Source organism: Nerophis ophidion, linkage group LG12 (assembly GCF_033978795.1).
Source record: "Nerophis ophidion isolate RoL-2023_Sa linkage group LG12, RoL_Noph_v1.0, whole genome shotgun sequence".
Lineage (NCBI taxonomy): Eukaryota > Metazoa > Chordata > Actinopteri > Syngnathiformes > Syngnathidae > Nerophis > Nerophis ophidion.
This window is the reverse complement of record NC_084622.1, coordinates 37230894-37245322: the sequence shown is the minus strand read 5'-3', so window position 1 is coordinate 37245322 and position 14429 is coordinate 37230894. Positions and strand designations below refer to the sequence as shown.

At 38.5% G+C, this 14429-nt stretch overlaps 1 protein-coding gene across 5 annotated transcripts in view; it reads right to left on the bottom strand.

Annotated features, from left to right (window-relative positions):
* The window catches only part of itpr2 (inositol 1,4,5-trisphosphate receptor, type 2), a 155078-nt gene that overhangs the window by 68551 nt on the left and 72098 nt on the right, over positions 1-14429 (bottom strand). For all 5 annotated transcript variants that reach the window (XM_061917516.1, XM_061917519.1, XM_061917517.1 and 2 more), the window contains exons 38-39: positions 2215-2317; positions 26-213 (exon numbers count right to left, since the gene is read on the bottom strand). In XM_061917516.1, coding sequence (XP_061773500.1) covers positions 26-213; positions 2215-2317 — 291 coding nt within the window. The remainder of the gene's footprint in view (positions 1-25; positions 214-2214; positions 2318-14429) is intronic.

The window sequence follows — 14429 nt, the reverse complement described above, 5'->3', positions numbered from 1 at the left end:
AAATAACTTAAGTATTGCTACTCACCTGTATTTGTGTAGTTCCACCTTGGAGAAGTGCAATGCCCAACAAAACACTCTCCTCAAATACTTGGTCATTCTTAGTATTGACTATGAGGTCAATCACCAGCTCAGATGCACCAACTATATCCAACTGGCACTGGATCTCCTTTATGCTAATAAATGGCTTATCAAAGTCAGTAGTAAGAGAAACTCCTGCAAAGAATGATCATATTTTTGTGAAACAGTGCTATAACAACAGATTTTATTTTCTCAATAAATGGTCTAAATATACTATGCTTAAGGTGGATATATATATAAAATGCCAAAAAACAAGTTAAATAACTGGCTAATGCAGGCAAGTGAACTGAATGGAAAGGTTTTTTTTGGGGGGTTTTTTTACAATGGGTTAAGGCAGGGGTGGGCAAACTTTTTGTCTCAGGGGCCACATTGGCTTTTGAAATTTGACGGACGGGTCAGGTGAGCACATAATGCATTTCAAAGCATATCATATCGGTTGAGAGTAGAGTAAACTTAGAGTAGGCTACACATCTATTTTCAATAATATCATATCAGGACCTCAAATAAACACAAATCTGGTATTACAGGATTAACACTTACATTCTCTATCAGTTTGAGCAGTGTTGTTGATCCCCCTTTTTTTGCCAGTGTGTCGAAGTCTACTTTCAGTTTTGTTGTGGCATTTCTCAAAAGAGGTCTTTGCTTAATTTCGTTCTAATATCTGGTGGGCCGGGTTAAAAAGACCAATGGGCCTGATGCCGCAGTTTGCCCATCCCTGGGTTAATGTCAAGCTGAAGTTAAAAAATAGTTCACCTCTGACCACTCAGAAAGCCTAAAATAGAGAATTTATCAAAATGATTTTTAGGGGAAAAAAAGGGCGTTAAATCCAACGATTGATTTATTACAGTAGCACCTCAAGCATTTTACCCATAGAAATAATGCAAATCCAATGTGTTTGTTCCAGACACCAAACATATGAACACAAGACTTATTCATAGTGAATAATTTCAGTTTTACATGCAGAAAAAAATGCAAAATACATGTAAATGACGAAAGGAAATACAAGTTATTTCTTGAATTTAATAGTGATTCCCATCTTCTTAAAATGCTGGCAATTGTCACGTATCCAAGAATGCCTCAACTGTCTGCTCTCACTTTAATTACATTATCTAATACATATACTGTACATGGATGCGCTAAACAGCGCTTCACTGCACAACAAGTCACTTTGACAAAAATCTGCAACACCAAAGGTGACTGCTTTTTAGTTGCTGATAGTTGTACCAGATCAATAAAATACTATCTATCCATCTATCTGCAACAACTCGCAACTTTGTTTGGCTCAATGTTGGATTAGTTTGAAGTCAAACTCAATAAAGCACAGACTGAGTCACCAGCTCGTGGGAATTTTTGTTTGAACACTAACTTCTACAAAATGGCATTCGAATACTCTGGCTAATTTGTTAAGGGCAATGTTTAGCTGCATGATAGCAATGGAAAATTTTGACAAAGTATTTCGGAAGGAAGACAAAGTATATTTGGGGTGGTATAGCTCGGTTGGTAGAGCGGCCGTGCCAGCAACTTGAGGGTTGCAGGTTCGATCCCCGCTTACGCCATCCTAGTCACTGCTGTTGTGTCCTTGGGCAAGACACTTTACTCACCTGCTACCAGTGCCACCCACACTGGTTTAAAATGTAACTTAGATATTGGGTTTCACTATGTAAAGTGCTTTGAGTCACTGGAGAAAAAGCGCTATATAAATATAGTTCACTTCACTTCACTATTTTTATGAATCTTACAAAAGGTAAGGTAAACATTGTTTTCTGTGTTGTTGTTTTTTAAAGTGTAAATACAAATAATGGTCTACACCAGTGGTCCCCAACCGATTGGTACCGGGCCGCAGAATAATTTTTTACAAATTTTTATTTAAAAAAAAAAAAAAAAACATTTTTTTTTTTGTTTTTTTTAATAAATCAACATAAAAAACACAATATACACTTACAATTAGTGCACCAACCACAAAAACCTCCCTTTTTCATGACAAAGAAAAAATAAAAATTAAAAAATTAAAAATAGGATTCCCCCCCACCCCGGGCCGCAGCGGTTACAAAAAGGTTGGGGACCACTGGTCTACACCAAAAATGGAGCACAGCCTTGGCGTCATGTTAGTTATCAGGTTTAATTGGGGTTCCCTACCTCCAAATGGTGGCTTGATAAAGCCAGGTGAGCTGTTGCCACTTCCAAGCTCTGACTGATCTCCAAAGTAACACTGGAGGAGACTCTCTCTTAAAGCCTTTCCCTGAGTGGAGAGAAAACATACTGTTAAATCTACAGTATATCACCATAGCTCGTATAAACAATGAGATGATCACCTCTTAACATGGTTGAAGTTTGATTTTTTTTTTTTTTAATTGTCCAATACGACAAAAATAAAGAAACTGATCAAAATGATGTGCAAATGTGGTCAGATGTTTAAATATAATTTCATTATGGGCATGAATGTCACATTTTGTTATATATTGGTCTATTATCAATTATTAGATTTTTTTCATGTGTGGAACGATTGTACACAATACATATTCAATGATTTAAAAACAAAAATTGGGTGCACAAGTTTGTATATTTGGGATTTTCACAAATTTCCACAGGTTCAGAGGTATATATACAGGCTCAAATATACTGTATACTACACATGCATCCGCACTAAAAGTTGGTCAAATAGCATAATTCAGGCTAGTAATGTAACCAGTCTTCTTAACAAAACTTGTAAAATCTATTTCAAACAGGCTCTTGGCTTTTAATCAGTCGACAGATGTGCTATAGTGTAAAATTGAAGGCCCTGGGGCCAAATCTAGCCTGCCACTTCTTATATGGCCCGCAAAAGCCTAGAAATAATGTCCATCAATTAAGTTCTTGATCATTCTAAATGTATTGATTATTTCACTTTTGACAGGAAAATTACATGTAATTGTGTAAATCTTTACTTTAATAACATCTGATCATGCAACAATTATTATATTAAGATACATTCTAAAAAAAAAAATGTCAAAACAACAACAAATGCCTTAATATCTGCTTGTCACTCTGACAAATGATTTCAAGAAAGTTAACCATCGATGTGTATGTTAAAAAAATATAATAATAAAATGCTTGGCCAATTGGGTAATAATACTCCGAGGAAATATACATCATATACATAATCATATATATTTACCGTTAGAAGGGGCTGTCTGAGGGCAGCCAGAACTGCAATGTTGCCCTCAATGAAAAAGAGTTTGACACCCCGGTAGAGTTGGTGCTTTGTGAAGGCCATTCCAGAAGCCTAATGTTAGCCTGCTTTAGCCATTCTTAAAACCAGTTTTGATGTATGTTGGGGTCATTGTCATTTTAGTCGTCTAAATTGTGTCCAAGTTCCAGCTGTTGATTTGATGTGAATTAGAAGAATTTTTGGAGGAGGCAGCCCTCCCTCACCTCATTCTTTATTATTTAAGCCACTTTGTTTAACAACGATGCTATCACCACCATGCTTGACAGTTGCTACAATGTCCTTTAGTCTTTAAAACATACAAAAATGTCTCACAACGCAAGTGAGAGAAAAAAAAAAATCAAAATGAAAAGGGCTATTAATACATTTAGTCTTGTTATAACCATTTGTCATGTACTCGGACAAACCTGTGCGGCAGTGCCGTTTGAAAATTAACAGGTAAAAAGTTATGTGATCACACTCAAATATTAACACGGTGGATCTCAATTGAGAAAGAACATGCATGTATAATAGGCATGCTCATAAATTAAATTATATGAACATATATTAATTTCCTTTACACCTCTAATGTTTCTATGGTGCCGTTCAATTGGAAATGGGCAAATACTGGATGAAATACATAAAGGAGACAATCGTACAAGCAGTGAATGTGTAATGTGACAAAGATGTCACCTCGTTTCTGGAATGAAACAAACAGACCAAGTGATAGTGGAGACAGATGTGAAGGCTGACGCATGAATAAGTCGAAACCAGAGAACATACTGTATAGCATCGCGGACATAAACAAATTAAATTGACCTCGTCTGTAAATTGCCCTTCTGTCATTATATGAGGCTTCCTTGGACTAAACAGATGAATAGGACATACTGTACATGATTGAAGGAAGGAGGCAGAAAAATAATTGGGAAGTTGGAAGGATGAGAAAATACAATTTGCCTTGAGAAGTCATTAATGACTAAAGTAACATTAACAGATAAACAAAACCATGCAACGGGGCTTCGCATAATGTAAAGTATTGCAACCCTGCCGATTCTGTCAAAGAAAAAAAATATAATGCTTGTTCTTTAAGACTCTAAGTGTGTTTTTTTAGTTTGTTTTCACATAAACCAAACTAGGAAAGATGTATGTATTAAGTTGAAGCCAATATTAATAAAATCCATTTTCTACCGCTTATTCCCTTTCGGGGTCGCGGGGGGCGCTGGCGCCTATCTCAGCTACAATCGGGCGGAAGGCGGGGTACACCCTGGACAAGTCGCCACCTCATCGCAGGGCCAACACAGATAGACAGAGAACATTCACACAGTAGGGCCAATTTAGTGTTGCCAATCAACCTATCCCCAGGTGCATGTTTTTGGAAGTGGGAGGAAGCCGGAGTACCCGGAGGGAACCCACGCATTCACGGGGAGAACATGCAAACTCCACAAAGAAAGATCCCAAGCCTGGATTTGAACCCAGGACTGCAGGACCTTCGTATTGTGAGGCAGACGCACTAACCCCTCTGCCACTGTGAAGCCAAATATGTGTTAATTAAAATTTGTATATATTGTATGCCCTGGAAAAATATTCTAATTTGACTTAATATGAAGATGAGTATTTATTTACAGTATTACAAATAACATTTGTTCATCTATGAATTTTGTGGAACAGTTAATAGCTCTTCCATTACATGGGCTAAAGCACATAATTAAGCTAAATCATTATTTGGGTATATGTGTACTGTTTGTGACATTTTCCGAATAAAATATAATCTCCCTCTTTGTTACGTTTATATTTTGTTATCCCACAGTATTCATTATAATACAGTACATCCGACAGTCTTTTTCCTTTACTTAGTAGTTGTTTGTTTTTTAAATTCATTTGTTTAATTTATACATATTTTATAATATTTTTTTTGTCTTGTTGGAAGGAGAAGGGTGGATGAATGATGGGAGGATCCACTGTAAAAAAAGCAGGAAGAAAATCTGAGCATCGTAACTTTTTAAAAATGCACTGTGTTGTACTGCATTGTTAATGCTCAATACAGCATATTATATAAAAAAAAATAAAACATGTGCCCTGGCACAATAAAAGTTGTACTAGATGACGGATTTTACTTATGTCAAATTAAGACAGATTGCCCCCGTATGGTTTACATTCTCAACAGCTACACTACAAGACACCGCAAACAGTTTCAACAGAAAGTTGAGGGAGGAGACAAATGAGCCAAAGTCATGCCTCACTATCGCTGCTGGCTAGGTGCAGTCTAGCAGAAGATGTGGACGTGCACATGCAGCTAACGCTCTCTGTGTCAGTAAACATCTCATCTGCAGTCAGCGGAGACACTTGTCTGCCTGCACTGTCTGGCTGAGTCTGCGCCGGCACACACACGCACTTCTATACAAACTAAAGTCGAGAATCCAGTGAGCCAGCTCGTCTCATTTTCATGCAGCAGTGCGCACGCAGATAGTCTGTGTGAAAGTGCAAAAAACGAAATTACATTCTCATCCCAATGCGCGCTTTCCTATTTATTGCAGCTTGAATCATGTTTTTCTTCTGCCTTTTTAGAAGACTAGCTCATTTTGAATGAATTGCAAAGAGTCAAGATTAGAAAGAGTGAGAAAAAAACTCAGTTTTTTGTTTTTTTTTTGTGCTTGCATTCACCTCCCCTCTGGGCACTGCAGTCTGCTGGCTCGCTCTGCAGTAAGAGAGTGGATGGGAGGCAGGATGGCAGCAAAGGAGAGTCAGCTCCGTCTGACTCATCTTGCTGCTTGCTGCATTGACGAGAAAACCTCCAGTCAGGCATGTAGGAACCATGAGGGGAGTGATGGAAATAGAACGTGTAACTGATGACATTGTGTAGGTTGGGGGAAGAATAAGCGCGGGACAAACAAAAACAAGCATGGACTAGATTTCGGTGGGAGTTTTAAAATGTGCACATGCACGCCACACTGCGGCCATGGTGTTCATAGCTAATGATTCCTACCTCTGGCTTCGTGGCACACAACACTTTTACCCTCCCACTCCCCTCCACAAAGAAGTACAGAGAACAAGAAAAAGAAGGTGACAGTGCCCTTTCTACTTGGCCTCACTATGGCCAGACAAGGTCAGTTGTCTGAAAGACTGAGGCCACGGTGGAGCAGACAGTTAGCCAAATAAATGAGGCTCAACCCAGGACCTTAAAAAAGGGTTATTCCAGCTTTTTGTTGCTCCTCCCACAAAAAATAGAGAGACTTAAGGGGTACCTAACCATATGACAAAGGACATAAGGACTGACGATATTTAGTCAACTTCAAATCATTTACTTGTTCAGAGTCTGAGAGTTCCATTTTACAGCAAAGATGAAAATCAGGAAATAAAGACAGACAAGATGTACAAGTAAATCCATATTTAAAAATACTTACAATTGATTTATTAGATAAACTATTTTTACAAGAAGTGGCGATGAGAGAAAACTGTTTAGCATGAAGCTTAAAGGCCTACTGAAACCCACTACTACCGACCACGCAGTCTGATAGTTTATATATCAATGATGAAATATTAACATTGCAACACATGCCAATACGGGCTTTTTTAGTTTACTAAATTGCAATTTTGAATTTCCCGCGAGTTTCTTGTTATTAACGTCGCGGAATGATGACGCGTACGCGTGATGTCACTGACTGTCAGGAAATATTAGCAGCTGCACCACTCGCGGCTAAAAGTTGTCTGCTTTAACTGAATATTTTGCAAATTGTTCATTTAATAATGGAGACTACAAAAAACAATGCTGTTGGTGGAAAGTGGTGTATTGCAGCTGTCTTTAGCACCGAGACACAGCCGATATTTCTTTGTTTGTTGTGAAGCGGAGCATGTTTTTGGATGGGGAAATTGTGATCTATATCTTACCGGAGAAATCATTGGATTATTCGTCGTCCTGCAGCAGCGGCAGCTGTGAGCTTGGCTCCTCGGCTTCTCTCTGAGACACTTCGTGTTCACCGCAGCCATCCGACCTCGAGGTATGTCTTTACAATCTTTTACAATCTTTACAATCTCACTAAAACAATATTAAAACAATAAGCAGATAAGGGATCTTCCAGAATTATCCTAGTAAATGTGTCTAATTACATCTGAAACGCTCACACAGCCGTCGCCCGGAGCCGTCGCTTTTTTTTCCCCCTATTCCTTCACTATCAATGTCCTAAATCAAGAATCTTTCATCCTCGCTCAAATTAAAAGAGAAATTGTCGCTTTCTCGGTCCGAATTGCTCTTGCTGCTGGTGGCTCCCATTAAAAACAATGTGAATATGTGTAGAGCCCTGCAACCAGTAAGGTCATGTGCACATACTTTCGGTACAGGCAAGGCTTTTCTATTAGCGACCAAAAGTTGCAAACTTTATCGTCGATGTTCTTTATTAAATCTTTTCAGCAAAAATATGGCAATATCGCGAAATGATCAAGTATGACACATACAATGGAACTGCTATTCCCGTTCAAATAAGAAAATCTCATTTCAGTAGGCCTTTAATTTAAAATTCAATATGGGCATCAGAATTTGCAATGGCTTCTTGAGACACACAGGAATCGTGTTAACTTTTTTCACAAAAAACACTTGTGGGATGTAAGACTAACAGTAACTTCTTGTATTTTCTTTCAAGTTCTTCCAACATCTTTGGTTTGGTCTAAAAAGTCACAAGAAGTCATACATTACAGAACTAGAAAACCATTCGGACAGCGCAAACCTCGAGCAGGCCCTTCCTCCCAACAAGGGTTGTTGCACCTATTCGGTATTTGTGGTTGCCTAAACGGTTCAGGTACGATCTTATTTTCTTATGATCCAAAACGATTCAGTGAGTTGAAATTGACTCCAAAATTTTTTAGAAAAAACAATTCAACCAGTGTGATTGTGAAATAAATAGTGGATACTGGACACTGCAGGTGAAGTTTACAATATTACTGTGAAATAAATAGTGGATACTGGACACTGCAGGTGAAGTTGACAATATTACTGTTATTTCTTTAAAACAATTATGTATAAATAAACTATGGATACAAAAAGCAAAAAACCAGCAATTGATGTCCAATGCGTTCACATCTTATTTGAATAAAGTGCAACCAACACTAGCTTGAATTAACAAAAGGAAACTTTTTCTGCTCTCACCTTCAACATTCAAACAATTTTCAATTAGAGTACAGCAACTAACATTTTGATAGTAGATTTACCTGCTAAATAAAATTTTCCATACAGTATCTGTTCTCCACCTTGGTGTTGCCGATGACGAACAGCGTCTAAGGTGTAGAGAAACATGTACGGTATGTCTCCTCATCCCTGTTGATGGGGTTGGCCCCTTGGTTCCTAATTTCCATAGCCTCCTTCATCCATCTTTTCTATTTATTTGTTTCTGATGAAATACTTTTTCTTGGCTATTAGTTGTTGCTTCAATATTATGTTCCAGAAGCCAGTGTGTCAACATAACTTACTCCGCTGTCACTTCCGTTGTGTCAGTCGCGTCTTTTGTGGCTTAAAGTTGTGTTGCCGCTTAAAATGTATGTGTTGTCATTTGTCTTTGTTGTGGCTTTTGCTGTTGTGCTGTAGCTGAAAGTTTTTGTGTGGTAATTAATAATATTGTCTTGAGGTGTTTGCGTTTGTTATGACCTTACCTCGACCAGTTATTGGCCATTTTTTTTTTTTTTTTATCACTGAGCCAAATAAACTTAATGTTTAACGTCCTTATTTTTAAAAGTGCTAAACTTCATATAAAGTATTTCGTTCTTAAATCCAAAGTTTTCCTTTTTCTAGTATTGATAAAAATTGAGCGATTCCCTTTTAAAACGATCATTGCTCGATACCTTTTAGGGATTTAAACAGGGACGGTTCTAAGTAAGCGTAAATGAGGGGGCAGTCAGAAATGTGAAGGGGGCTTCCTGCTCCGATACTTTTTTCAGTGTTAATAAAGTAGTAACTTTGCATTCTTCATAGAATTTGGTTGTTAGCTACAGTATGGGCCTGATTCACTAAGATCCAAATACCACGCACTAAACCGTGTGTTCATTCATCCATTTTCTACCGCTTGTCTCTTTTCGCGGTCGCGAGGGGTGCTGGAGCCTATCTCAGCTGCATTCGGGCGGAAGGCGTCGTACACCCTGGACAAGTCGCCATCTCATCACAGGGCCAACACAGATAGACAATATTCACACACATTAACGCACTAGGGCCAATTTAATGTTGCCAATCAACCTATCCCCAAGTGCATGTCTTTGGAGGTGGGAGGAAGCCGGAGTACCCGGAAGGAACCCTCACAGTCACGGGGAGAACATGCAAACTCCACACACAAAGATCCCGAGCGCAGGATCCAACCCAGGACCTTCGTATTGTGAGGCAGATGCACTAACCCCTCTACCGTCGTGCTGCCCAGAATGTGTGCGCAATCATTGAAATAGCGTGTGCTATTAATGGCTGTGTTGCGTGTGATTTACTAAGACTGTGTGAACAATTGTAAAGGGGTGCATACCGCTTTATTTAAATGAGTATTTTGCATGTACTATATGGGCATCACCACGGAGACACACTCATTTTCTGCACATTCATGTTATCGTCCTCCTACCTGTGGCGTTTTGCAATGTTTTCAAACATGCAGGAGACATCTACCACATTTTATGGGCATTCTAGAAACAGTTGTGCAGTGCATCTACATTGACATGATATCTTTTTTTAACCGCTGAAAGTGCCTAAGAGAGAGTCTGCACTTAATCCTCTCCATACGCATAAATGCATACTTCAATATTTTTTTTTTCATATGAGAAATATTTTAATGTTTAATGTTTTAATGAGCATTGTTCTTTCCACTGTGTCTGTGCTGCACGAGCACTGATCCTGCAGCCGTGTGTGGAACTGTTAGTTTGCACAACTACTAATTAAAACATAAAATAGTACTGGCAAAACGGTGAAGAGTGTTGATAAATAACATTGCGTGTGATAAATAATTATATTTGCATTTTCTTTCCCAGTATTGTGGGTATTTTGATGATCAGCGCATATTTTGCATATTAATGAAAACAGAGACACAAAATGGATTGCACACCTGCTGAAGAGACGCAATCCACTTGACACACATTTAGTCGATCAGCTTTGTGTGTGCTATCAAGTTTGCACATGTTTTAGTACACGTACACGCAAACATTGAGTAGATCAGAAGTTGGACCTATGTGTCCAACTTCAACCTGCAGAAGAGGATTGCACTTTGTCAGGCCTCTACCTTCACACCTGTACAACTGGGGTGTACCACCCGAAGACTAAGTTAACCACAATAAGGTGGCAATCTCTGGGGAAGAACAAAATTAAAATACAAGTAAAATAAAGTATCTTTCGTCCACATTTAAACTATCACAACATTTATCTTATCGTGATGGGTTAATTCTGATTTTAATCCGTAAGACTTTACACAGTCAATATTTACACAACTGAAAAAGTACATTAGTCTTATGCATAATACAAGACTAGTTTATCATCAGATCAGCTGAATCCTGCCTCAAAGTGTTTGCATTATCCACTTATTTACACAGAGAAAACTTAACAGAACTGCCTACACTCTAGACCAGGAGGGCTCACACTTTTTCTGCAGGCGAGCTACTTTTCAATTGACCAAGTCGAGGAGATCTACCTCATTCCTATTTATAATTTATATTTATTTATTTATGAAAGAGACATTTTTGTTAACAATTTAATGGTGTTTAATGATAATACAAGCATGTTTAACACAAATAGATTCCTTTCTTTCATGAAGACAAGAATATAAGTTGGTGTATTTGATTCTGATGACTTGCATTGATTGGAATTAGACAGTGGTGCTGATAACGTCCGCATTTTCAAATGGAGGAAAAAAAAAGTCCTCCTTTCTGTCCAATACCACATGAAAGTGGTTGGATTTGGCATCTCATTTGTCCAACTTGCATACTTGTTTTTAAACACTTTGTTATGAGGGTAGCATATGTGTGTGGCCCTTTAATGTCTGGCAGCAGGTGAGTGACGTCAGTGAGAGTGCGGGTGGGCAAGCAAGTGAGAAAGCGGTCGCTGAGGGCGGGGGAGAAATACATTGGCATCAAACTCCGTAGCTTGCTAGCTTGTGCACGCTAGCTTTCTGAGACTCTTATTTTGTTAGCACAGGCAGGATGAAACAGGTCTTTTATGGTGAAGACAGGAACTGTGCTGTCGGTCTTTAGAGTTTTGACAGTAGGTACGGAGTCTCTAGAAATAAAATGTGTTTCTCTGCGTCCGCCCTGTTAGTGATTTTTTTCTTAAATATGAGCTTGCAGCAGCCAGCGTCATCTCACAAGATCCTCGGGTGCCGAGCATGTCAAACAACTGAAGAAAGTGAAGTCTTGGTATGATTGATGATTGCTCATTTTTATGTATATTTTTTAATGCCTGGCTTGAGATCGACTGACACACCCTCCGAGATCGACCAGTCGATCGCGATCGACGTAATGCCCACCCCTGCTACAGACTGTCGCGCCATACCTGCCGTCAAAACTCTAAAGGCCGACTGCACATTTCCTATCTTCACAATAAAAGCCCTGCTTCATTATGCCTGCGCTAACAAAATAAGAGTCTCGGAAAGCTGGCGTGCACAAGCGATCGCTCAGAAAGCTGGCTTTCTGAGACTCTTATTTTGTTAACACAGGCATAATGAAGCAGGGCTTTTATTGTGGAGATAGGAAATGTGCAGTCGGCCTTTAGAATTTTGACGGCAGGTACGGCGCGAGAGTCTGTTGAAATAAAGTGTTTCTCGCCTTCCTCTCTGTCATTTTTTCTTAATAATTATTGCGGCAGCCAGCGTCATCTCACAAGACCCTCGAGTGCCGTGAATGTCAATCAAGTGGCGTCTTGGTGAAGATTGATGATCGCTAATTTTTAGGTTTATTTTTTATTTAAAGCCTGGCTGGCGATCGACTGACACATCCCCCGCGGTCGACCGGTAGCTCGCGATCGACGTAATGGGCACCCCTGCTCTAGACATACTAATGTTTTTTTAAGTTATGTTTTACTGAACAAACTAACAAGGGAGTCAACAGTTCCCCCTGTTGCTTTGAATTATATTTCTTACATTGTGTTTTCTGACCAATAAGCATGTAGACACTTGAAGCGTGAGAATGTTCAAATTGTATAATAACGGACAGACAGCAAAACATGTAGAAAATTATAGTATGGGGAAGTTCACATTGATGCAGATAACGGTAGCCTACATATTTGAACACAACTGATAGCTCTTTTTGACAGAACACCTGAAGCAGCAAATACACACTGCTTTAACATATAGTTGTATTAATACCACGATTAACGGCTCGACCGCATATGCATCATGTAGAGCAAAAATAAAACGCGTTCACATATCGCGATGTAGTAGATGACATGTTAAATCCACACCTTTTTGTTGTGACGCTGCCGGTGAGACATTTGATTTAAAACTTCCTCATCACAGAAGGAAAAGCATCTGATTGGCCCACCTTCGTCGCTTACTCCCACCCTCTGTCATATTGTACGCTATCAAAAAACTGTGATTGGATATATTCTGAATTTATTCCACCGATCTACATGATGTAATTACATTACACTTTTAGTCTCATTTTTAATTTGTCAACACTGGTTTACTGAGAACTGAGGGGAGAGGGATGTGTGAGTGTGTGTGTGTGTGTGTGTGTGTGTGTGTGTGTGTGTGTGTGTGTGTGTGTGTGTGTGTGTGTGTGTGTGTGTGTGTGTGTGTGTGTGAACTCAGAGAGCCTCTGACACAGCGGAGGGACAGAAAACGGGAAAGTTGATATATCATACGAGTGTTGTAGCATGTCCCCTTTTCAACTGATTTCAACAATACTGCGGATAATTTTGTCAACTTGTCATAAATACATTTTGTGGGTATGTTAAAATATACTTTTTAAACTTCAAACATTTTGATTTTAGGGGGAAAGACATCTATTTGTGGGGGACCTGTGAGATGATTTGATTTGTGTCGCGATACAATGGTCACGATGCGAATCAAAAATGATTTATTTATAAAACAGAGTGATGCTAGGAGATACGATTTAGTGTATGAACATTTTTAATAAGATTTGTAAGAACAATTTGATTCTATGGTTTGAATGAACACATTCTTTTTTTACACAACAAAAGAACAAAATCATTCTTTCTTGGACATGTTACAGGATAAGTAGCGCTCAAACTTGATCTGTTCAAGCTAAGTCTTCGAGCATGAACTGATGAAAACTACTTGGATGAGTCAACTCAATGACAACTGGTCAGTTGAATGCCATGAGAATAAAATACCTAGTAAATGTACGCTCATAGGGACATTAATCTTCAAATATAAAAATGCACATTGTAAAAATGTTTCTTTACTTCCACAATTTTCTAAAATCATCAAAAAATATTCAATAACAGACTGGACAAATTCAAAAATAAAAGCGGAACACTTGCAGAGAATTAAGGTTACAGAGCTAAAATGTCTTTATTGATGTCATTATTAGAAATAACAGCGGAAATTGCCAATGCAATAGATGGAAAACAGTGTGTAGCAGCAGTATTTATGGATTTAACAAAAGCATTTGACACAATCAATCACAACATCTTAATTTATATATTACAACAGTATGGCATCAGAGGGCCTTGAACTGGATTTGAAGCTACTTAAACAGGAAGCAATATGTGAAGCTACGTAAATACACATCGATGCCTCTAAAAATAACTTGTGGAGTACCCCAAGGATCAATACTGGGACTAAAATTGTTTAATCTATATACAAACGATATTTGTAAAGTTAATAGGAATCTTTTGTATTATTTGTAATAACGGGTTAACTATAAATTTCAATAATGGCCCAATTTTTTTTTATCAGGCGATTAACGCTTCCTTTTTGACACTTGTCCCATGCCATACAGGAGCGAGGAAACTTGGCTGCAGTTCACTTGCTCTTGTGTTCAGATTACGCTTAAAGTGCAGTGATAACATTACATTAGGATTGTTACTGTGACTGCTTTAGTAAGTAAGATGACATACAAGCTCAACAGAAATAAAAATACGGTCGGCAGGATATCGAAAGGAGATATTTTTTTTATTGCAAACAGTCGATCCGACATGAGAAACATGTCAAGAAACTTTCTCAAAACAATCACACACTTTTCCGGCACTACACTATACATC